The following is a 25,253-nucleotide window of genomic DNA, read 5'->3' as shown; positions in this document are numbered from 1 at the left end:
ACCCCTAACTGGGAAACAAACAAAGGGTTAAGGAAAGGGAGGTGGATGGGGGGATGGAGTAACTGGGTGATGGGCACTGAGGAGGGTACTTGATGGGATGAGCACTGGGTATTATACTATATGTTGGGAAACTGAATTTAAATTTAAAAAATGTACAAAAAGGGATCCCTGGGTGGCACAGCGGTTTAGCGCCTGCCTTTGGCCCAGGGCGCGATCCTGGAGACCCGGGATCGAATCCCACATCAGGCTCCTGGTGCATGGAGCCTGCTTCTCCCTCTGCCTATGTCTCTGCTTCTCTCTCTCTCTCTCTCTCTGTGTGTGACTATCATAAATAAATAAATAAATTTTAAAAAAATATAGATGGACAACTGAACACAGCATGTATATTTCTAAATATTACCCTTCCGTTGAGATTTTGGTATTTACGTCAAGTCAATATTTCCACAGACATGTCCAGTTATTAACTCACACACACTGCAGGTCACAAATCTTTCCAAAGACACTATTCTTTTAGTGCCTCATGGTTTTGCCTGTCATTATCATACTCTGGTTGCTCAAACTATAAACTGAGCACTTATTTGTTTTTTAATTACCAACCATTTCTCACTTCTATGCTTTCCTTTCATGAACCAAAATTATATTCTCCCTGGTATTCACATCAGATCTTGTTTTCCTAATATTTACTTTTAGCCCCTTACACATGTATTTTTTTCTATAACATTCAAATCCTATTTATTTATTTAATTTTAATAATTTTACTTTATTGATTCATGACAGATACAGAGAGAGAGAGGCAGAGACACAGGCAGAGGGAGAAGTAAGCTTTCCATGGGGACCCAATGTGAGACCCGATCCCGGAACCCTGGGATTATGACCTGAGTTAAAGGCAGACACTCAACCACTGAGCCACCCAGGAATCCCTCAAATCCTATTTAGAAGCTAGAATAGTTTCATTATAGGACACATATGATCATTTTATGAATCTCATTTGCAAATCTGAGTAGACTTCTGTAATGGAAATTAAAATGGAACCCAAAGTACAGCACTCAAGGCTCTCCAAAGTGTCCTGTTTTAAATAGTATTTTCCTTGTCTGCACTGTCCTATGTTGGCCTTCACTCTAAACATACTGAACTGATAACTCTACACATAAATGGTCATGATTCCCATATCAGCATTCTTTTTTTCCTTTTCTTCCATTCACCTTCAGAACCCTCCTTCTGTCACGTTTGCTTCTGGGCTCAGGTGAAATGCACCCTCCATCTTGCAGCTTTGTGTGATTTTTTTCACATTGGAGTGACAGCATCTTCTGAGGCCCTGAAATCCTGTACTTTAATCTACTATTTAGCGCATTCCTCTTGTTACTACGTGATGTATGCATCTTACTCATATACTAGCATGTAACCAACTTTATGTCAAGACTTACATTTCTGTTTCCCAAATTATCAATCATCATGTTCCATAAAATGTACTATATTATCTACTAGACTTGCTTAAATGGATTATTCTTTTATATTTAAAAATTGTCAATTAAAATATATCATTTTTGTTTTAATATATTTAAAATGAACTCCTAAAATACTGCAGCCATTTCCTCTAAAATATTTAAATATTTCATATCTCCTTTTAGACAAATACTCTATAGGACTGTGCCTCGTCAACAACGACAAAGTGTTCTCACATAGTGTCATTTCTTAACTCTAGAAATTAATTTTTAACTTGATCTGTATCTAAATTGCCTCTTCACTCTGTGCCCAGCAAACATTTAACTTCTGTAGAGCAGTGTGTAAGGAACCTACTGTCATGATGTCTACAAAATGGATTTCAGCAATTGTGCTGCTGCAGTTCTGCTACACTGGCTGTGGATTCTGTGGGAAGGTCCTGGTGTGGCCCTGTGACATGAGCCCTTGGCTCAATATAAGGATTATTCTGGAGAAACTCACAGAAAGGGGCCATGAGGTGACTGTGTTGGTGTCTCCACAGAGTTTCATCATTGACTACAACAAGCCTTCCACACTGAAATTTGAGGTGATCCCCATGCCACACGACAGAGAGGCTGCTGAAAAGTCGCTAGATCATTTTTTAGACATAGCTACTAATGTTATGCCAACATTGTCACACTGGCAGTCAGCATTAAAGCTGGAAGAATTCTTACTTCAAGATGATGGAAATTTCAAACTGTGTGAGACTATAGTCTACAACCAGTCAATCATGAAGAAACTCCGGGAAGCTAATTACAATGTAATGGTCATAGACCCTGCATTACCCTGTGGAGAGCTGATTGCTGAACTACTGGGGGTCCCTTTTGTGTATACGGTAAGGTTCTCTATTGGTGACACTGTGGAAAAATACTGTGGGAAGCTTCCAGCTCCACTTTCCTATGTTCCTGTTACCATGGCGGCACTAACAGACAGAATGACTTTTCTGCAAAGGGTAAAAAATTTAATGTACTCCATTTTCTTTAAGTTCTGGACCCACCAACATGACAATCCTTTTTGGAACCAGTTTTACAGTGAAGTATTAGGTAAGTGATTGCTTTTCATTCTAAAGTAGTTGTGTAAAGAAACTTAGGTGGTTTAAAAAAAGTCTAGGAAAATGAAGAGTATATTTTTAAAAGTTTCAATTCCACATGAACCTTTATAAGTGATAGCAATAAACTTATCCATAATCAATTGGGAGGATGAGGCAAGAAATATCTTGGAATGGTTACCCTGTCTTTACAGTCATCTAACCAGTTTGTAAGGTACCGTGATACTTAATAGATTGTTATCAAAAAACAAAATATAAAACACACTAATAAATGTCAGTCTAATGGAAGGTATATTTTTTTTATCAGATATAGGATATCGCAAATGAGTCTTGTATACTGAGTTTTCATAATGGAAGAGATTTGACATTTTATTGGTTAAAGAAGTGTAATATTTGTTGCAAAAGTAAGATAATCCTTTTGCCTGATTGTGGTAACAAACTGAAGCCTGAACTATATTAACAATGGATTAATTTTGGCATATATAATTTCCTTTGTCTGAATTTTCACCCACAAATTTTGAGACTCATTAATTATTACATTTAAAATGTATATTATTCTCTCCTGTTGGGCCAGAGTCTTTGCCATTCATCTCTCTCTCTCTTTTTTTTTTTTTTTTAACACGGAATGAAACTTCATTAGTCTTACGTGAACTGTTTCATCATAGCTGGTCATACTGAAAAGGTTTCTAGAAGCTTTATACTCCTTAAGGGAGTACTACACAGAAACTAGAAAAATTAAATGGAAAACTAAAAAAGTTAATAGCTTGAGTTGTTGAAAGATAGCCCTTTTTTAATTACTAATGACAGATATTCTATTTTATCTGATTGCTTTTTCTAATAAGGAATGGTTTTGCTTTGCAATTTTCATATGTTTGGCTCTCATTTGATTCCATCAACTGAGGTTGGCTTCCACTCCCAACTATTTTTGAGAATCTTGGTGTTGCCAAGTCTGGTTTCTCTGGGATATTGGGTTAAGGCCCACTCTTAGGACCTCATTCTAATATAATTACTTCTTTAAGGTATCTAATTCAAAATATGATCAGATTTCAACATGAATGTTAGAGGAACACAAGTCAGTCTGGAACACTGACTTTCCAATAGATACCTTGTTTCACAAACAATATATTCAAAGGAATAAATTTTAAAACTCCTTAGCTTTATACATGATTTAAGTTTATACTGTGATGATTTCACTGCAAATAATTTGAGAACCAGGAAGCGCAACGTGGGTGTAGGTAGTGTGTTGGGTTCTATGGATTTAAAGTAAAGAAGACAGGATTTTGGTCTCAATTCTAGTCTCATAAATAAATGCAAGATATAGAAAAATAAATATGTTCTGTTAATAAGAGAAACTTTTCCAGGGCTATCGATGAATTTTTAGTCCATTTGTCATATTATGCATAAAGAGGAGAAAGTTGTAGGATTCTCTGTATAAATATTATGGAATAGATGTCATCCTTAGGATCTATGGCAAATGTTTAACTCTGTCATCTTTAGTAGGCTTGTTTGTTTGTTGTATGTACTTTTGTTGATTTTCAATCCTGCATTCTCTCATATTCTTTATCAGGAAATTCTGAATATACCATTACCATAACTTCCTTGTCAATCTCATAATAAAAATAACTAATAAAATGGCTGAAAAATTTAAACAGAACAAAAATATATATGATGAATAATAATTAGCTTCATATTTCTCTACATAAGCACTATTAACTATTCTGGTCTTTATATCAAGATATTATCTGTGCTTCATTAAACATAAATATTTATTAAATACATCTTTTCTTTCTTCTTTGCCATTAGGAGGAATGACTAAATATTCATTTTTGCCTTTCTTTTCACCGAATCTAGATTTGATATCTTTCTGCAGAATATTTTAAAATTTACATTATTCTTTACATTCACTTATAGTATTAGTTTTAATGGATGTAAAAATCATTGAACTAGTCTAGTCATGATAGCTACTTGGGTTGTTCCAACTCTGGTATTACAAAATAAGTTGTCCTAAATCTATTGCACTTATCTCGTTGCCACAATGTTCTCTAAAATTGCTGGATCATTTAGCCTTTATCCTGAGATCTTTTTTGAGGTTGATAAAAATTATTCCATTTTCCTCAAGTCTGTTTATCTTAGTACCTGTAAGAACATTTTAGGGAATTTAAGCCTTTTTTCTATAATATGTGTACAAATATATTTTAAGCCCAATGAATTGATGTGAAAATTTTCAACTAATTTACGCAGACATAAAAATATTTTATATCTATTTCAAAATATTATGCATCTACTCTCAGATTTTAGAAAATATCATACCAACAAAAGAATATGTAAAATGTAAGTGTACCATTGAAAGAAATAATAAAATAAACTTTTGTTTACTCTATAAGTAAGTTAAGAAATAGATTGTTGTCAGTATCTTAAAAACTTCTTTCTTATAGTGGAAACTATAAACCTGACTCTGGTGAACATTTTGAAAATTTCACATCTGCTATGTATATGTGATTCTTTCAAAACTTTATTGTTTAGTTTTTTTGAATAGTGTACAAATACAGTTTGCTATTTATGCTCAATATTCTTTGGTGATGGAATCATGCATTTTCTCTCTTTTTTAAAAAGTTCTCTATATAGTGTTTTATTGTGTAACTACACCATGCCAATCTATGAATGGACATCTGGCTGTGTAAAGTGTTTTATGTAATGCTGCTGTTATGAACACTCTTGTATTTGTCACCTGTTGTATAAGAGCAATAGTATAAATAAGGTATAAGGTATATACATTTTCCCCTACCAGATAATCTCAGAGCTTCCTAAAAAATTTATACTTCAACAAACATTATGTAAATTTGTAGTTTATCTGTTAACAGGGCATTTTAGTCCCACTGCTCCATGTCTATTTTCTTTGAGTCTATTTATCTGACTGACCTACAACGAATATTCTAGGGAATTTAAGTCTTTTTTTCTATAATATGTCTTGCAAATACGTTTTAAGCCCATCAGTTGACTTGGGGATTTTCAACTAATTTACACAGACATAAAAATGTATCTCTCTCCACACCTTTTCAACACAATACTGAAGCTTCTAACTAAGGAAATAAGACCAGAAAAGGAAATAATACAGAGACCAGAGATAGACCCAACCAAGGTAGTCCAGTGATATTTGACAAGGAAACAAATGTAGTACAATGGATAGTCTTTTAAGAAATGATGCTGGAGACAATTGGACATCCACATGCAAAAAAAGAACATAAGTACAGGACTTACTCCCATCACAAAATTTAACTAAAAATAAATCATAGATCTAAATGTGAAATGCAAAACTATAAAACTCCTGGAAGATAACCTAGAAAAAAACCTAGATGATCTTGGACATGGCAATGAGTATTTGTACACAACACCAAAGGCACAAAATAGAAATAATGAATATGTCAGACTTCATTAAAATTAAAAACTTCTGCTCTGTAAAAGACAATTTCAAGAGAATGAAACAATAAGACACTGATTGGGAGAACATACCTGATAATGAATGTTATCTAAAATATTTTATAGGAGCCCTTGCGTGGCTCAGTTGGTTAAGCATCCAACTCTTGATTACAACTCAGGTCATGATCTCAGGGTTGTGAGCTTGAGCCCTGAGTCTGGCTCCACACTGGGCATGGAGATTGAGCTTCCTTAAGATCCCCTTTCTCCCTCTCTCTCTGATCCCTCTCAAAATATTTATGTATATATTAAACTCTTAGAAAGCCATAAGGAGACATACAACACAATTAAAAAGGAAGCGAAGCAGAAACCTCAACAAAGAAGATACACAGTTGGCAAACAAATATGTAAAAAGATGCTCCATATCATGTGTCATGAGGTGAATGCAAGTTAAAATAATGATATAGCACTACACATCTGTTAGAGTGGCCAAAATGCAGAATAGTGACAAATACCAAAAGCTGGCCAGTTGTGGAACAGGAATTCTCATTTATTGCTAGTGGGAATGCAAAATGCTATAGCCACTTTGGAAGACATTTTGATGGTTTCTTACAAAAGTGAGCATACTCTTACCATACTATCATACTCCTTAGCATGTACCCAAATAAGCTGAAAACTTTTGTCTGTACAAAAATGAGGCATGGATATTTATAGCAGCTTTATTCATATTTGCCCAAACATGGAAGCAATCAAGCTGTTCTCCAGTAGGTGAATGGATAAATGGTAGATCTAGATAATTAAATGTTATTCAATACTAAAAAGAAATGAGCTATCACACCAGAAAAAGACATTGAGAATCCTAAAATGCATATTACTAGGTCAAAGAATGCCTCCTTAAAGGATAAATACTGTAGAAGTCCAACTATATGACATTGTGGGAAAGGCAAAACTAAGGAGACAATACACCATCAGTGTTTTCTAGGAGTGGGGGCGGGGTTTGGGGTGGGGAGGAAGAGGGATAAAAAGGCAGAAACAGAGGACTTTTAGGGCAAGCGTAAATACTCTGTTACCAGAATGATGGATAGTCAGATAGATATCATCCTACCTGTGTCCAGTCTCATAGAATGAACAATACCAGGAGTGTACTATAATGTAAACTACAGACTTTAGATAATTAGAATGTGCCAGTGTAAGTTCATTAAGTAAAGAACTTATACCTGATATACCACGATGTTTGCGGATATTAATAATGGAGAGTCTATGCATGTGTGAAGGCGAGAGCATGTGAAATATATCCGCCTTGGGGCACCTGGGTGGCCCAGTGGTTTAGCCTCTGCCTTTGGCTCAGGTCATGATTGCAGGGTCCTGGGATTGAGGCCCACATCAGACTCCCTGCAGGGAGCTTGCTTCTCCCTCTGCCTGTGTCTCTGCCTTTCTCTCTGGGTTTCTCATGATATATATATATATATATATATATATATATATATATATATATATATATCTTTCTCTCAATTCTACTGTGATCCAGAAACTGGTCTAAATAAGTAAATTATTACTTTTTAAAACAGTGATCCAGAAATAATGTTTTTTTCCTCACTTGTTTTCAAAGAGAAATTAATAATCTTAGCCTAGAAAAGCTGTCTCTAGGTATCAACCCAGCTAACATGACTTCTCTCTGAGATACTGGTAACTGTCCACTGAAATTCCCTCCTATCTATCTTGCTTATAGTAAGGCATTTTGCTATGAAATCAGACTCTTTGAAATTAAAAGCCACCTTAGTAGACTCATCATGTAGGTTTATAACACTCTATTCAAACATTAGCAGTATTTACATAGTAACTCCAATTTAATAGCTCATTTATGTAATTCTGCACTGTGTTCCTAACTCAGTGTGTGTGAATCATTTAATTATAGGAAGAATTTGGTGGTTGATTTTAATTCTATATTTTTGTTTTACAATTCCTCAATATAACATTTAGAATGTGTTATGAAATTATGTGCCAATATTTGCATGCTTTTGTTTAATTTTATTCTCTTTACTTTTGTTTGATTCTGTATTTGTAACTGTGCACCACTGCTTCAAAAAAAGAATTTTAGCAAATATTTAAGTTAGGTACTTCTCAAAATGTGGCCTATAAGTTATGTGCAATAATTTCACCTAAGGAGGTGATAATCAAGACATGACATCATACATTGAATAAGACCTCTAATGTACAGAAATATTTTGACGTGGAACCTGTGAAGTGGTGTGTTTATCCAATCTCTGGTGTTTTCAAGTTGAATGTCCTTGAGAAATTCTTCTTCATTATCAAATTAAGACATTTGACTATATAACATCAGACATAAATTCAAACACTACAAAGCAATGACTAAAAAGAGGCTCTACTGTCTGTGTTATATATGATCACCAATTTTGGTTATGATCTTTTAGAAAGGAAATTCTCATATGAATTTTTATTTGTTTAAATGGAAAACATGGGTTTTTCTTGGTTTCCAAATATGGCTGATTTTCTCACTTGCAAATAATCATTCCTCCCCTTTACAATCTTTTAAAATTAATACTCAGAATCTTCCTTTCAAAAAACATCTTTTAAAGGTAGCACCAAAATAACTGTGTGATTTTGATGATGTGTACATGTATATTTCACATTCCAAAGGGGTTTGTATTGGTTATGAATTATTCAGAGAATTCCTACTAATGAAATATTGTCAAATCAATTGTGGTGGACAGTGATGGGATTTGATTCAGGAAGGTAAAGTAAACAAATACTGGTGGGATTCTTTATCATTATGAGTGAACCAGAGACTATAACTGGCTGGGAGGTAGAGAAACAATCTGAATTGGAAGTTAAAAAAAACATTGAGAGGGAATTTGTGTTGATATAATGGGGCTAATCTATCAGCTGCCATTTAACTGGAGAGAAGCAAGAAGTATTACATTTATCATACATGGAGTTGTGGTTAAATTTTTTATTGAATTTGTTATTGTGAAAGTACACTTGCACATTACTTTCCCTACCTAAATATCCTCTGACCCACCCTCCTTCTCATTTCTCATCCTTCTCTTTCTTACCTCCTCTTTATTCCCTCCCTCTCTCCCTCTCTTCTCTACCTTCCTTCCTCCCTCTCTTCCTCTCTATCCCTCTTTCTTTTCCTTTCTTCCTTCCTTTTCTTTCTCTTTCCTTCCTTATCATTTTAATTTTCCCTTCCTTTTAACATCTCAATGTGATAAATAATCTAGGAGACATAGATTTATCTTTTTCCTTAATAGCCTGTCAGTAAATTAGTGTAGATTGTATTCCAACAAATATATATACTGGTAACCTTTACTCGACTTTTTTTTTTTTCCTCCAGGAAGACCCACTACATTATGTGAGATTATGGGGAAAGCAGAAATTTGGTTAATCCGAACATATTGGGATTTTGAATTTCCTCGCCCGTACTTACCTAATTTTGAGTTTGTAGGAGGGTTGCACTGTAAACCTGCCAAACCATTACCTAAGGTAGGTCTATTACATTGGAGGATTTCTTTCGTATCTTAAGATATAATGCTGACTCTTCTTTAAAGTATACTTCCTTGATAACAGACATATGCTGTTTTTTTGTTCCTCATCTGTTTTGCAAAACATAAAGGTCTCTTATGATTGATATTACCTTTTTAGACTTCACTTTGATATTTTGGCTGAAGAAAGAAATAATTCAAGCGGCAAGTTAAAATAGCAGTGTGTCTACAGTTTGGGTACTGAATTGATGTAACAGTAAACTAAAGCTTTGGAAATACCCCAAAAGTTTGCGATAGTCTTCCTAACTTTCTGACTATGATGGAGTTATGAATTGGGACTGTTAATAACTGGTTGAATGCTAATGATTTCATGAGAACCCTCAGGTAGATTCCAGAGTTTTGTCAGTAAGAAGAAAGTGTTGACAAAAGACATGGACTCAGGTAGCACTTCTTGAAGAAAAGTGATCTCTACCAAGATAAAAAAAGAATTCATGGAAAAAACTTTTTTTTTTTTTTGCGATGACAATGATGAATTCAGTTTTGGACCAATTCACTTTCAAGACTCAAAGAATTTTCAGGTGGATATTTCTAGTAATCATTTGGGATCATACAAGGTCTAGGTTTTAGCAGAGAGCATTAGAAACAGATTAGGAGTCATTGAAATAAAGAAGTCATAGAACTAAGAGACAGAAACACTGAATTCATTCTTTGTTTTTAATGTTATTTATTCATGAAAAACCCACAGAGAGAGGCAGAGACATAGGCCGAGGGAGAAGCACGCTCCCTATAGGGAACCTGATGCGGGACTCAATCCCAGGGCCCCGTGATCACGATATGAGTCAAAGGTAAATGCTTAACCAATGAGCCACACAGGTGCCCCCAAACTGAATTTATTCTTTAGGACCATGTTGTCAGGTTTTTCTGAAACGAAAAGGAAAATTGTATACCACAATCCAAAGTCATCAACAAATAAATGTGGACAGTCAAAAATGTTGGAAGAAGACGATATGAGAAGTAATAGAGAATAATAGATAAACATAATAAAATATTGTATTTAACTATCTTTATCAATAACTACCTTTATCAAGGGATTGAAGAGGTAGAGACTCATTTGCTTAGGATGTAGGTGAGTGAACATAACCTCTGTAGAAGATTGAGGTTGAATAGTGTTCTCAGGAGGTTCTTGATTTCTATTTTGGGTAAGATACACATTTAGGTTTAAATTTTATTTTAGGATTCTGAATATGCTTTTATTACCAGTCAAGTTATGGCTGCACGTAAGCTCTATTAAGTGTTATTATAGCAGATAATAAACCAATATCAAAGAAAAGTATGGAAAGAGACAAAACATATTCCTTGGCTCACAAGACAATACCTCATGCCACACTATTATATTCATCATGCCACCTTTACTTTTCATATGCACAATTTTACAAAACAACTCAGACACGTTTTACAAGGGGGGTGGATTATTCCATTCCAAACCCAATTGCTAATACAAACATTTGGGCAATATGAACACCAACATAGCTTATATCTCTGATGAAAAAGTTGTGCCAGGGACTGCATACACAGGAAGAAAGCAATGAAAGCCAGCCAAATCAAGAATCCAAATCTAACTGCTATATATATATTTTGTGTGTGTGTGTGTGTGTATTTGTGTATATATATATATATATATATATATATATTCAATCACTGTTTCAGGGAGGCAAATCAAAATGGCAAAATGCCAACTCCTGGGACTTCAGAGATATTTTCCCAATATAATCTAAGCTAAAATAGCAGTGCACTTTCATGTATAACATCATCCTTTCCCTAGTAATTTTAAAAGCCTTGAATTGAGAAATGCATTGAGAAATAAATAAATATAATTGAGAAATTCAATAAATATATTGAGAAATATCACAACGAAGCCAATAATACTAACACAGGGAAAGCACGACAGATCTATACATGTTGATAATCACATGTATCACAAATCAAAAGACCTCAAAGAGACTTTGCAGTGACCACCTTGCATAACTCTAAGTAGTGACCAGAGGGTTTTATTTGTATAGGAGTTTATATTAACCAATGTGCTAAGGTTCAAATTAAGGGTGTATCAGCTATTTGTGAGAAGGTAGAGAAGCACTATCTCATAAATGTTATCTTCATTTAAAACAACAACAACAGTTTTTTAACTTTTAAACTGTATTACTATATTGTCAATTCTAAAAAAAATCATTTTTACTCCAATTCATCAGGCAAAGAATAAACATGAGAAAATTATCCTGAAGTCCTAATAGAGAGTTAGATTGACTTATTACCAATATAACGCAGGTAAACTGACATGCACGTTTTAAAAGTCTAGTTAGGATCCTTTTGTAGGCTTCTTACGTGGAATATTTTTGAGTTTTCAAATATCTCCGCTGGTTCATAAAATTAAGCCTTGAGCATAAGAGTTCCATGAGCCATGGGAAGAGATGTCTCTTATTGCCTATTCACTTTGTATAATGGTTCAGTTTCTGATAGTTTTCAGAAACCTATTTCCTCTTAAAGATGCTAGATTGTTCTCTGTGGCAGAGAGTAGAACCAGTCTAACATCTCGGATACTTCTCTTGACGTCTATTTTAGAAGTGTAAGTGAAATCTTTCCCTGTGATCCTGCACATTTTTAATAAAGATAATTTTATCACTGTAGGGAATGGAGGAATTTGTCCAAAGTTCAGGTGAAGATGGTGTTGTGGTGTTTTCTCTGGGGTCAATGGTCAAAAATCTCACAGATGAAAAGGCCAATCTCATTGCCTCGGCTCTTGCCCAGATTCCACAGAAGGTCAGTACAACTTTGGGGCCTGGTGGATAGCCACTCTGCCAATTGGATAGAAAGTGTGATGAATAGGACTCTTTCTAAATGAACTCTGAAACACTGAGCATAACTGGTACCACCTTCAAGTAAAAATTTCTTAAAACATTAAATAGTATACGGGGGCACATTTAATCATTTTCTTAGTAAGTCTCTGCATTACTATGGAAATACATCTTTTCATACAATCACTTATTTTCAGTGAAATGGAGATGACAATGTTAAGATCCCAAAAATCTTTTACTATTTGTATCTTATGACCTCCACTGACTATTCCCCAAAGTCTCAAGTGTGTTAGCGCCAGGTCCAGGAAAAGAGTGATGGTGTACATTAGAATAGACAGGAATTATGCTCAAGGATATACATTATATTTTGAGGTTTTACTGAGACTATATCAATATCTAGTTGGTTTAAAAGTCAAAGCCTAATCTTTCTAATTTGAAATTTCTACAGTTAAAAACAGTTAAAAATCCTAATATTATTATTAAACAATATATATTTTCTGATTTATTATATTCAATTAACTTGAAGTTTGTTGTCATTATAGTTCTAGATTTCTACTTTTTATAGATTCCTCTTCGTGAAATACCCTAGAACTTTTTATGTTTGTATATTAGTTAAAATATATAAACCTCCATAATGGTAAGCATTACTAATTAGGGCTGTTAAGTCTTTGCTATTTATTTCTGCACTTTTTGCCACCCAAGGATGTGGAGAAAAAGGCACTCTTTTGCATGGCTGGCAGGAATGCAAACTGGTGTAGTCACTCTGGAAAACAGTATAGAGGTTCCTCAAAAAGTTAAAAATAGAACTATACTATGATCCAATAATCATGCTACCGGGTATTTACCAAAAGAATGCAAAAAGACTAATTCAAAGGGGTACATACCCCGGTGTTTATAGCAGCTTTACAATAGCCAAGTTATGGAAGCAACCCAAGTGTCCATGGACAGATGAATGGATAAAGAAGACATGGTGTTATGTAAGTGATGAATCACTCAATAATACTCCTGTAACCAACATTACACTGCCTGTTAACTAACTAAATGTAAATAAAAATTGAAAAAAAAAAAAGATGTGCTATACATATACAATGGAATATTTTTTTCAGCCATACAAGAGAATGAAATCTTGCCATTTGTAAAGACATGGGAGTTGCCAGAGAATATAATGCTAGGCAAAATAAGTCAAAGAAAGACGAATACCATATGATTTCACTTGTATGTGGAATTTAAGAAACAAAACCAATGAACATGGGGCAAAAGAGTGAGAGAGACAGACAGACAGAGAAACCAAGAAACAAACTCTTATAGAGAACAAACTGATGGCTACCAGAGGAGAGGTGGATGGGGGGATGGGTTAAATAGGTGGTGGGGATTAAGGCATGCACTTATCATGATGACTACTGGATGAGGTACTGAATTGTTGAATAAACTAAAAACTTAAAAAAAAAGAGTTCACCATCTATTAATATTTAATCTGAACTTAGTTTTACAGAGCTCCCTACTCTGCAACAAGTATGTAAGAAAACGTTAACATCCTAACAAGATACCTCATTAAATAGTGAAATAAAGCAAACCTCCAGCTCTTCCTCCCTCAAAAACTACAGAGAAAGGGAGAGAGGGAGAGGGAAAGGGAAAAAGAGAGAGAGAGAGAGAGAGAGAGAGAGAGAGAAAGAAGAAGAAGAAGAAGAAGAAAGAAGAAGAAGAAGAAGAAGAAGAAGAAGAAGAAGAAGAAGAAGAAGAAAGGAAGGAAGGAAGGAAGGAAGGAAGGAAGGAAGGAAGGAAGGAAAGAGGGATGGAAGGAAGAAGAAAGGGAAGCACGAAAGAAGGAGACAGTCATTTAACAAGCAGACAACAAACACTTAAAGCTAATTATATTTTCAGAAAATGTTATATTTGAAACATGAGACTTAAGATGGCCTTATGACATTAATAAATTACCAGTTTTCATGTTTATTTCAATGCTATTTAAAAAACCCCATGCTCTGATTAAACTAGTCTTTTTATTTTTTTAATATCTCTTCACTTATAATGCCACACCTCAAAACTTTTAAGTGAGAAATGCAAAAATGATGAAACCATACTTAATAAACTATTAGTACAAGCCCCTTTTGACAGGGTTAATGTAAACAGTCCTCCTATATCTCCGTGTTTGCAAACGACCCCTTATGTCCACTTCTCTCACGATCACATAAAGTAGTGGTGGGCTACAGAACTTACAAATAATTCTACAGCCCTAAGATGCCTTCACTGTGCGTTTTTACTTGCAAAATTAAAGCACTGTCTTTGACAGGTTTTATGGAGATACAAAGGAAACAAACCAGCCACGTTGGGAACCAATACTCGGCTCTATGACTGGATACCCCAGAATGATCTTCTTGGTAAGACTGAGGGGAAGAAAACCTGTACAGTTGGATAATGGGCAAGTAAAGTGGCTGTTTAGCAGCAAATACATTCAATGAATATTTAATAGATAAAATGTCACGTTTTAGGCTAAAATCAAAAACACACAAAACGAAAAATGTTGGTAAAGTTGTGAAGAAAAAGGAACTCTCTTGCACTGCTGGTGGGGATGCAAACTGGTGCAGCCACTCTGGAACACAGTATGGAGGTTCCTCAACAAGTAAAAAATAGAACTACCCCATGATCCAGTAATCACACTACCGGAGGTTTACCCAAAGAATACAAAAGAACAAATTCAGAGAGATACATGCACCCCTATATTTATAGCAGCATTATTTACAATAGCCAAGATATGAAAGCAGCTTAAGTGCCCATCGATTGATGAATGGATAAAGAAGTGGTATGTGAATACAATGGACTATTGTTCAGTTTTAAAAAGAATGAAACCTTGCCATATGCAATGATATGGATAGAGCGGGGAGTATAGTGCTAAGAGAAATAAGTCAAAGAAAGGTAGATACCATAAGATTTCCTTCACATGAGGAATTTAAGGAACAATAACAACAGAAGAAGAAATGAGCAAAGGAAAAGTAAAAAAGAGAGCGAGACAAACCAAGAAAGAGACTCTTAACTATAGGGAACAAACTGCTGGTCCCCAGAGAGGAATTGATTGGACGGGGCAAGGATAAAATAGGTGATGAGGACTAGGGAGTGCACTTGTTGTGATGGGTACTGGGTGGTGTATGGAGGTGCTGAATCACACTATATTGGACACCCCAAACTAATACAACATTGTATGTTAACTACACTGGAATCTAAAACAAAATTTAATAAATAAATAAATAAATAAATAAATAAATAAATAAATAAATCAAGCTAGAAAAAGAAAATCAAATGTCACATTTTACTTGCCGTCTTAAAGCAGAAATAATTCGAGAAGTGGCAGTTCATTTTAGAGAGTCGGTGCTTTCTTCGATTCACAAAAGAGCATCTTCAGTTGAGACTCCCATCACTCTTCAAGTTTCAGTCTCAGTTCAGGTATTTCCTCCTCAGTAGAGTCTTTGCAGACAATGCAGAGGGAACTACTGCCTCCCTTCCTGGGATCATAGTTTTCTGAGATAGTCATAGCCCAGGTGCTCTTGGCTTTTGTAGAAAACTGCTGCTTTCTTCATTGAGTTACCCCTGTAGTCTTTTCCCTCTCTCTCTCCAATTCTGTTAACCCATGACAATGAAATCCTCATCCACTTCTCACCCAATTCCAAACTAGGTCATCCCAAAACAAAAGCTTTTATCACTCATGGTGGAAGCAATGGGATCTATGAAGCTATTTATCACGGGGTTCCTATGGTGGGAGTGCCTTTGTTTGCTGATCAGCCTGACAACATCGCTCACATGAAGGCCAAAGGAGCAGCTGTGGAGCTGAACATCAACACAATGACCAGTGCAGATCTGCTCCATGCCCTGAGAACAGTCATTACTGAACCTTCGTAAGTACTATGGCTTTAAAGGCCTACCGTGGGTTAGGCTACCCATCACACCTGGAAATATTCAGCGTTTCGTGCCTTGTAACTGATTTACTTTTAAATGACAACCATAACATGACCTATATCAAAACCACTTTTTCATTTTCTTTTTTTTAATGTTTTTAAATATTTTTAAGGGTTAAAAAGTGTTTAAAGTTTGTAATTCCTAGTAGGAAAACATTATCTGAATGAATACCCTAATGGCAAACCACTGTAGAATGTTTCAGCTGTATGTGGGGCAGAGGGGTAGGGATTCACTTCACAGCAGCCCAGCTTTCTTCTTGAGGCAGAGATACACTGGTTTGTATTACTGTGACACCCATTAGGTGATCAAAGTTGCTTTTCCTTCAACAAGGGCTTTATTTGTCAGAAGGGCATTATGCTTGACCTCCAAATTTGGCTGACAATTTACTGATGATATTTTGACATATTTACTCTGATATTTTGGCATATTTGCTGGGTTTTGGGCTACATCCTGGAAGGCCACCATAACTTCTGGATCCTGCATGGCTGCAAGAACCTCTGGGTCACTAAGAATTTCATTGGGCCCAGGCATTCCTGCCATTCCAGGCATCCCCCCTGCCATTCCAGGCATTCTTCCAGAAAAATTACTAGGCATTCCCTACCCGCCTGCCCGTCCCTGGAAAGCCACCTGGGAAAGAGCCATACTGAGCTCCTGACTGTCATCTGGCTTCTTCCTCCCTCTGGGCTCTCTCATATTCTTCCCCAGTCTTCTTAACCTTTTCTATTCTCTTTGATCTCTTGCTCTTCACGTTTTCGTTCATACTTCCTCCGATGTTCAGCAATTTTCTGGGCCCTCGGTTGAACTTCTTTCAGCATTTTACTAACATCTTCATCGTAATCCAGTTTACAAGCAAGGTCAAGATCATGTGCTGCTTCTTCCCAATGACCCAGAAGTCTGTGTGCTTTCCCTTGCCACTTGTAAGGCTGAGCTGAATCAGGATTTATTTCAATAGCTCTGTCACAGTCTCAAATGGCAGCATTTGGCTTCTGTAATTTGATGAGGACACTGGCTCTCTTGGCATACAAAATGGCTAAGCGAGGATTCGGTTTGATGGCATCTGTGAACAAGTCAATGGCTTTCTGTAGTTCAATAATTTTGGGAATCAATGGCAGCCACCTTTTTTTTTTTTGGCAGCCACTTTTTTATCATTTGCTTGATCCATCATTTTGTTGGTTACCTCTACATTTTCATCTCCCATTTCTTGAGGGGTGTCAGTATCTGGTTCAATTACACCTTCATTGTCAATTTCTAGATCACTTTCCTCACCTGATGGTTCCTCTGTCTTTATGTTTCCCTTCGCCTCCTTACTATTTGTTTTTTCTTCCTTGGTATCGTCTTCTGATTTGGTTTTATGAGTAGCAGGTGGTATTTCACCCCCAAGCACTCCACCCACTCCCGCAGGAAGTGCATTTCCTCGGTGTGCAGAACGCTCGGATCCTGCTTATGCATTTTGACGAAGGCACGAAGCTTGCTCACTTTGCGGGGGTCTGTGGTCCAGGGGCGCTGGCAGGTGGCAGGCGCTGCTGAGGTTACAGCCCCATTCCAGGCGCGGGTACTAGCTCAGCATCACTGTGTGGATGGGGCTATTTTTTCATATTCTAAACATTGAAGTGATTTGCTGAAAATCAGGAAAAAAAGACTAATGCTTCAAATATTTTATTAATGTTTTTTTTCAGAATGAATAATGATCATGTGAGTTCTCAGAAATTTTCTGAATATGCTTGTTTGTATAGACAAACATACATATGCTTATTTAAATATTATGAGCATTCACAAAGTACCAAATTGGAAATGATAATTCACTCTGTCATTCAAAAATAACCATCATTAACACTGACTATACCATTGATCAGTATATGCATATACACAGGGAAGAGAGATACTGAGTAGGTATTAATTTTATAAATATTGGTATTAGTATGCATGGATTTTTAAACAAAATTGTGAATTTCATCTGATTTAGCAATTGAAATTTTCAATTGATGTCATTATCTTCATCTCTTTCAGTTAATCAATCTGATTAATTGAAAGGAGTCTATAAATTATATTGAACTTTAGTTATATATCATTATATGCTATTTTTTCTCTGAATTGTCTCACCAAACTAAAGAATTAATATATGAATACAACTTTAAGTCTTTATTTTTATGGATTTTTTATTTTTGCAAAAGTTGAATTCTAGCTATAGAAATAAATCTCATCTCAAAGAGATATGTATTACTTAAAATTTTAATTTCTGAATATTTATGCCACTTATTTACTTAAATTAAGTCTTTTTGCAGTATTTTAAGGAAATACACTATTTACCATTAAGTAGAGATTCATTACTCCAAAATGTTTCAGATTCATTCTTAACTGAATATATTACATGAAATTTTCATTCAATGAAGACTCATGGATATTAAATTTCCAGATCAGCCTGGAAAAAAAATCATTTTTTAAAAAAATTCAGACCTAATTAATGATGTATTATTATATATTATTTTCTATATTTTCCCTAGGTTATATTATGTTCTTTCAATACTGTTAATGTAGAACAAAAATTAAAATTTTTCTTCTCAGAGTTTTTTTTTGTTACTCATAGAATGTTTGGTAGTTCCATTTTTTCTCTATTTCAGAGATGTCAAATTTCAGTGGTCTCTATTTTAAAATATCTTGGTTTGTTTTCCTTCTCTATTAGTTTCTAAGTATCCTAATCATTTTTTACCTTTCTTAAGTCACTGAGATTTCCTCAATCTCTAAATTAGTAAATTTACTTTTTTGCCACTAGAAAATACTTTTTCTAATTTCTTTATTAATCCTTGAAGGAGGTATTTTTAACAATTTATTTCAACAGCTCACCTATACCCTTTATCACCACTTTTTGTTTTATAACCTGATTTTCTGTTATTCATAACACTTGCATTCTTATTTTACTTCAATGCTCCTCTTTTTTGAACTGTGTATTATGCCTAATTACATTCTAAGCCCATCATTTTTATGGTCCCCCCCCAACATTATATAAGTTGTTATCAAGGCATTATCTTTATCTAATACTCTCAGTATTTGCTCTGAATTTGTATAAGTGCTTTATGTGTACACTTGTTTCCAGATTATCTCAGACTCAATTATTTTTTTTTCCAGAGGCAAAACTCAAGAGATTGTTACAACATTCTATTTGTATTACTCAAATCTGAAATTCATATTTCAGAGGAGAAAGTCAACTCAAATGCAATTTTGTTGGAACTAATCTACATAAAAGCATCTACTCAAAGTCCTAGTTGCAAGGTTTTTAGACAAAGGAGTTGACGTACTCATCCCCAAAAGGGAAGACACTCAATGTTTGCCTTGAATCCAACTTGAAAAATCAATGCTAGTTGTCCAGTTCCCCCTCCCACACACATTCCAATCAAGTGACTTTTATTAAGATGCGCATTTAAGTCATAATTTTCAAAATATTACAAAAAATGGATATTACATCCATTTGGGAGATGGACCCAGGGTTAGGAGCTTCAGCAAGGCCATGATCTTCTGTTTCTCATAAATGATGATCTTGATGTCTAATGCATTAGACTATTACCGGGTTGTTAATTGATGCTAATTTGGTTCATTTTACTAAATATCAGAGTAAGTCCTGCAATTTTTTAGAACTCTACCTTATTTCATACAAAACTTAAGTTCATAGAATTAAATTTTTTGAAGATTTGAAAAGTATTGATGCAAAAGGCAGAAACATAACAGAAACATAAGTGCTCTTAGAATTTTCCAAGAAAATACCTGAAGTTATTTATATTAAAATATCTTAACATTAACCCTAAACTTAGTTGTAACTCTGAAATTATCTAGGAACAGAAGAGTTTCATGTGGAGTGTATATATGGATGTATTTGCATCCCTTGTCTTCATGCTTAGAGGAATTAAGGAATACAAAAGATTACAATTAAATGCATAAACCATAGTGATTTTAATTGTTTATAGTATCTTGATAACAGTAATATAACATTAGTGTACAATAAAATGTTTAATGGTAATTTTAAATATGAGAATAAGCCTTTCTTTTCACATTTATAGGAAAGCATACTTTTTAAAAAAGATTATTTATTTATTGATTCATGAGAAACACGGAGAGAAAGAGAGAGAGAGAGAGAGAGAGAGAGGCAGAGACACAGGCAGAGGGAGAAGCAGGCTCCATGCAGGGAGCCCAATGTGGGACTTGGTCACGCCCTGGGCCAAAGGTAGGCTCTAAACCACTGAGCTACCCAGACGTCCCAGCATACTTTATTTTTATTTGAATTCACAAGTACAAGTTTATCTATCTAGCATATGTGGATTTCTGGTTTTAAATCTCCATCTCTATCTCTCTATCTCTCAGTGGAGAAAACGTTGAACAAAAGTATGATTTGGGAAGAGAGTACCCACTGTAGTTTACCTAAAATGTTTTAGGATGAACCACGTGAAATTACTTCTCTAACCTTACTAACATTTCAACCCGATTGGAGAACATTCTTTCTCACCGCACAAAAAAATGAACATAAGTGAATTATCCTCTCCTACTGCATCTAGCATACCGTATTCACTGGTGAATAATAACCACATTTCTCCTTCTCCTTCCCAACAATATGTAAATCACACTAGGACATCTCTTCCCAAGTCATTTATCTTCTACCATCTTCACGTCATCTGGTCGAAACTTTTATCTCTAACACAAAACCCAAAGGAAATATACTAATTCTGCCTCATCAATCAAGAAATGGTTGGTGATGATATTACTTGCCTTTCAAATACATACTTCTATCCATTTTCGTTTGAGAGATTAGAGTTGTCAACTCCATATAACTATTGCTACTGTCATGCCACATGATTGGGGGGGGGGGTTAATTCTAGCAAGATATTTTTATTTACCTAAAAAACTCAAAGTCCATGTCCTTGCCATTTCCAAAATTATCCCAGTATCTTTACCAACCTTGATATTGTCAATATAGACACTGTCCTTTGCATCATAGAGAGACAACTGTGTGCACTGGAGGAATTATCACAGTGCCAGGGTCTTAGACACTGCAGAAATTGTTTATTAATGTTGATTATCAGATTGTCTATAATCATGATTATATATAGCCAGATATTAGAGACCATGCTAGTGAACCTACTTATGGGAGTTTCCCCACAATATTGGGTTACTCCTAGTCTTGGTTTTGGAACAACCCTGGAAACTATACTTTAAGCAAACTCAAAATTCCTCCTTGGAGAAATTAGGACATACATTTGCAATAAACTTATTCCATTTTTTATGTTTGCATTTCATCACATTCTGTTAAGAATATATTTCATCTACATATTCCCTTCCTGACTCTTAAGATGCTATGCAACCAACAAAGTTTATGTCTCCGCAAGAATGAATTTTTTTCTCAGTGTATCTATGGCCTTTGGCTTATATAACCTATAACGTGTATCACATGTTACCTATAATGAAAACAGAAACTCTCTAATTTCTATATGTTTGCCTGCCAGTTATAAAGAGAATGCTACAAGATTATCGAGGATTCACCATGATCAACCTGTAAAGCCCCTGGACCGAGCAGTCTTCTGGATCGAGTTTGTCATGCGCCACAAAGGAGCCAAGCACCTGCGGGCAGCCTCCCATGACCTCACCTGGTTCCAGTACCACTCCTTGGATGTGATTGGGTTCCTGCTGGCCTGTGTGGCAACTGCCATATTCTTGGTCACAAAATGTTGTTTGTTTTCTTGTCGAAAATTTAATAAAGCAGGAAAGAAGAAAAAGAGGGAGTAGATCTTTCTAAGCTGGGAAGAGGCCTTAATGGGCAATCCCGTTCATTCTAATCACCGTGACCTTAATGAAAACACAGTATCTCCATCTCATTTTCAAAATTCCCATTCTTCTACTCTAGCCTAGAGGTAAAGCCTAAAATTCAACATGATCATTAACTAGTGAACATGTCCCAGTATTCCTTTGTCTTTTCCTTTACCCTTTCCTCTCATTTTCCTGGCACAAGGACACTAATAATTTTATGTATCTTTTTAGTCAAAATATCGTTATTTTTCATTATTCTTTTTCATAAAGATAAGTCCTTCTGCTTGCCCAAATTTGCTGCGGTCAGAGCCTAAATTGATAAGTACTGCAACAGTGCATCATACTAGGGAAGGTCTGCAAATTCCTATTTCATACATAGATAATCATGGCCTTTGTTCCTGCCTATAATCAACAAGTACTCATGTGTACCTATTTTTGAAACAAAGGTATGGGGACTGCCCTCAAACAAAAGAGATTAATTGAGTATTATTTTTCCTCAGGGACAGAGAATGTCAACAGTATTAAAGGTGAATAGATCATCTATAGAGGAAATTATTAAGAAATATGGAAAAAATAGTACTTTTATGAGATGTTTAATTAACAGTACAAGTAATAACATTAACGTTAAATGTCAATTTATTGTATTGTAAAATCACTAATTCCCATAGTCTGTAATCAGTCTTTATAATCAAAGATTTAGTTCCCTAGCAAAAACAAATATTTACCTGGAATGTAAGACCATCATATTATTTTTCAGTCTGTATATCTTGCAAATTTAAATGTATCAATTAAATATCATGCCAAGGATGTAAGATATTAGCAGACCTGCTTGACTAAGAGTATGTTTTAGCAAATACTTATGACACAAAACACTAATTAAAATTCATATTTGAATCAGCTTTGCATTAATTTAACAAATAAAGACTGTACTTTCTTTACTTATACACTTAATGACGTATTCTAATTAAAGTAAAACTTTATTATTGAAATTAAAAATTTCAATAGTTGATGTATAATTGTGATAAATTACAGCCCTTGACTTACTGAAATTTTTGAAATTCATATTCATTTCAATATGACATATTGAAAATTACTTTCAATTTAAAAATAAATGCATGATATGTGGTATATAGGAATATGTGTTTCTTTTGAATATGTACATTCGTGAAAATGCAAATAAATTCTTAAATCTTTTTGTGAAGGCTAAAGATGTATTTCTTAAATACTAGTATTTTTAAAGTTGATTCATGTTGATGTGTTTTGACTTTTACAATTTGATTATGTCCTGAGAAGTGCTCTTTATGTTTGCTCCATGCAGTTTATTCCTATTGGAATATAGCAAGTGGCTTAAGATCCAAGAGAGATGGGGTAGCCACCCAATTCAGGCACCCATTTGGTTTCTGAGACTGGCCACCCACAACATAGAGATTTGTTTCTTCTCAATAGCCACTGTTCACCTGCTTTCTCCTCTCCTGCTGATTACCTGCTGATTTCTTCCTTTGCCTAAATAACATCCAAAGGCAGCAGGCAAAAATTCCTGGGTGATACCACTGCATTAGTTGGTCTAACTGCAGCATATATATATTTTTAATTTTTTTAAAATTTTTTAATGTATTTATGATAGTCACAGAGAGAGAGAAAGAGAGAGAGAGAGGCAGAGACACAGGCAGAGGGAGAAGCAGGCTCCATGCACCAGGAGCCTGACGTGGGATTCAATCCTGGTTCTCCAGGATCGCGCCCTGGGCCAAAGGCAGGCGCCAAACCGCTGCGCCACCCAGGGATCCCTATTTGGATAATAAACAGATAAAAAATAGCACATACATACATATACAGTGAGAATGGACATTCCTTAACAGTCATTCAAAAAACCGCTCAGATGAGGAAACACTCATCCCTAAAGAGCAGAAACCAATTCCCATTAGCTGGAGCACAGGGAGCATCTCCTCTGGTTAGGGTTCTTTACCTGATAGGATGATCCAAAACTTCATCCACTCCAAATAAATGTCAGTAGCCTAATTATCTTTGGTATTTTGAATTCATGATCACAGCCAAGAGAGTAACGCCTTCTTTGAACAAATTCTGAAGCAGAGGATCTCAAACTAATCAAGCTCAAAGTAATTCACAGTTAATAATCTATAAAATCCTGGCCATATCTCCGGGGAGAATCTTTCTCCTTGAGAAATGCAACCTCCAAACTGCCTGACTCCAAGAGGTAATAATTAAAAACAAAACCGTCTAGGGCAATAGTGAGGCATACTAGTTAGGGGACTCATTCTCCCTTTCAACCCCTTGAGATCTGAACCCATGTTTTCAAACGAAAATACAGAAAGCACATATATGAGATTATGCTTTGACCCATACACTGCATCCTTTAAGACAGCATCTAAAATATATAGGATATTATCTCCCAGCTAAAACCCTGAAAAACTCTCATTAGTTAAGGAGGAATTTGGTAAAACTCAGCAAATTCTGTGAATATTAGACTGTTGAATTTCCTTAGTTGAAATATATTTCCTGGTTATACATGATGTTGACATCAACACCAAGATTTTCACTTAAGGTCCACGTGCATAATTGCTTATCTGGCAGAAATACTACAGGGAAGGGGAAGAGGAAATCTGTCATTTGGAATTTATAATAAATTCTCTGAAGGAAAAATGGTGCATCCCCGAGGATGAAAAGTGTGACCAATGCAATTTTTCTACTTTGTGGCTAGCTAGAACCCTTGAGAGTTTACCATATTGGGAAGGAGGAGGGAGAGATCTTTGCTATTAATAAACTGAACATTTAACAGTTGGAGAAGCGAAATGAGCCTTGGTGAGGTGAAGTCCATGCCGTTCATCACATGAACTTTCCACCAGGTCTCCATTGCTCCTTGGTGCATGAGCCTTAAGATCTAATTCGGAGAGTCTGGAAAAAGACACCGACATTCACAGGACTGATTATCCAAACCATTTTATAATTTTTAAAAAAGGTTTTATTTATTTGAGGGAGAGAGAGAGAGAGAGAGAGCACAAGCATGGGGAGGGACAGAGGCAGAGGGAGGGGGAGAAGCAGGCTCCCTGCTCAGGAAGGCTTGAACACACAAGTCTCATGCTCTACTGACTGAGCCCTCAGGGGGCTCCATCCCAGACCCTGAACATGAGCTGAGCTGAAGGCAGATGCTTAACCGGCTGAACCACTCGAGTATTCCCAAACCACCTTACTATTGAGATAGTTGTCTGT

General features: G+C 35.4%; 1 protein-coding gene and 1 pseudogene across 1 annotated transcript; one reads left to right on the top strand and one right to left on the bottom strand.

Annotated features, from left to right (window-relative positions):
• The first annotated feature begins 1,773 nt into the window (after positions 1-1,773).
• On the top strand, positions 1,774-23,224 carry LOC129503303 (UDP-glucuronosyltransferase 2A3-like). Its single transcript, XM_055315273.1, has 6 exons — positions 1,774-2,522; positions 9,297-9,445; positions 12,127-12,258; positions 14,584-14,671; positions 15,961-16,180; positions 21,728-23,224. Exons 1-6 carry the CDS (start codon positions 1,802-1,804, stop codon positions 22,005-22,007), a joined length of 1,590 nt encoding a protein of 529 aa, XP_055171248.1. The 5' UTR covers positions 1,774-1,801; the 3' UTR covers positions 22,008-23,224.
• Positions 16,240-20,899, bottom strand: LOC129503282 (hsc70-interacting protein-like; annotated as a pseudogene).
• Positions 23,225-25,253: the final 2,029 nt, after the last annotated feature.

The sequence above is a fragment of the Nyctereutes procyonoides genome, unplaced genomic scaffold (assembly GCF_905146905.1).
Source record: "Nyctereutes procyonoides isolate TBG_1078 unplaced genomic scaffold, NYPRO_anot_genome, whole genome shotgun sequence".
Lineage (NCBI taxonomy): Eukaryota > Metazoa > Chordata > Mammalia > Carnivora > Canidae > Nyctereutes > Nyctereutes procyonoides.
Note: the sequence above shows the minus strand (reverse complement) of the source record. Positions and strands in the feature narration are given on the sequence as shown.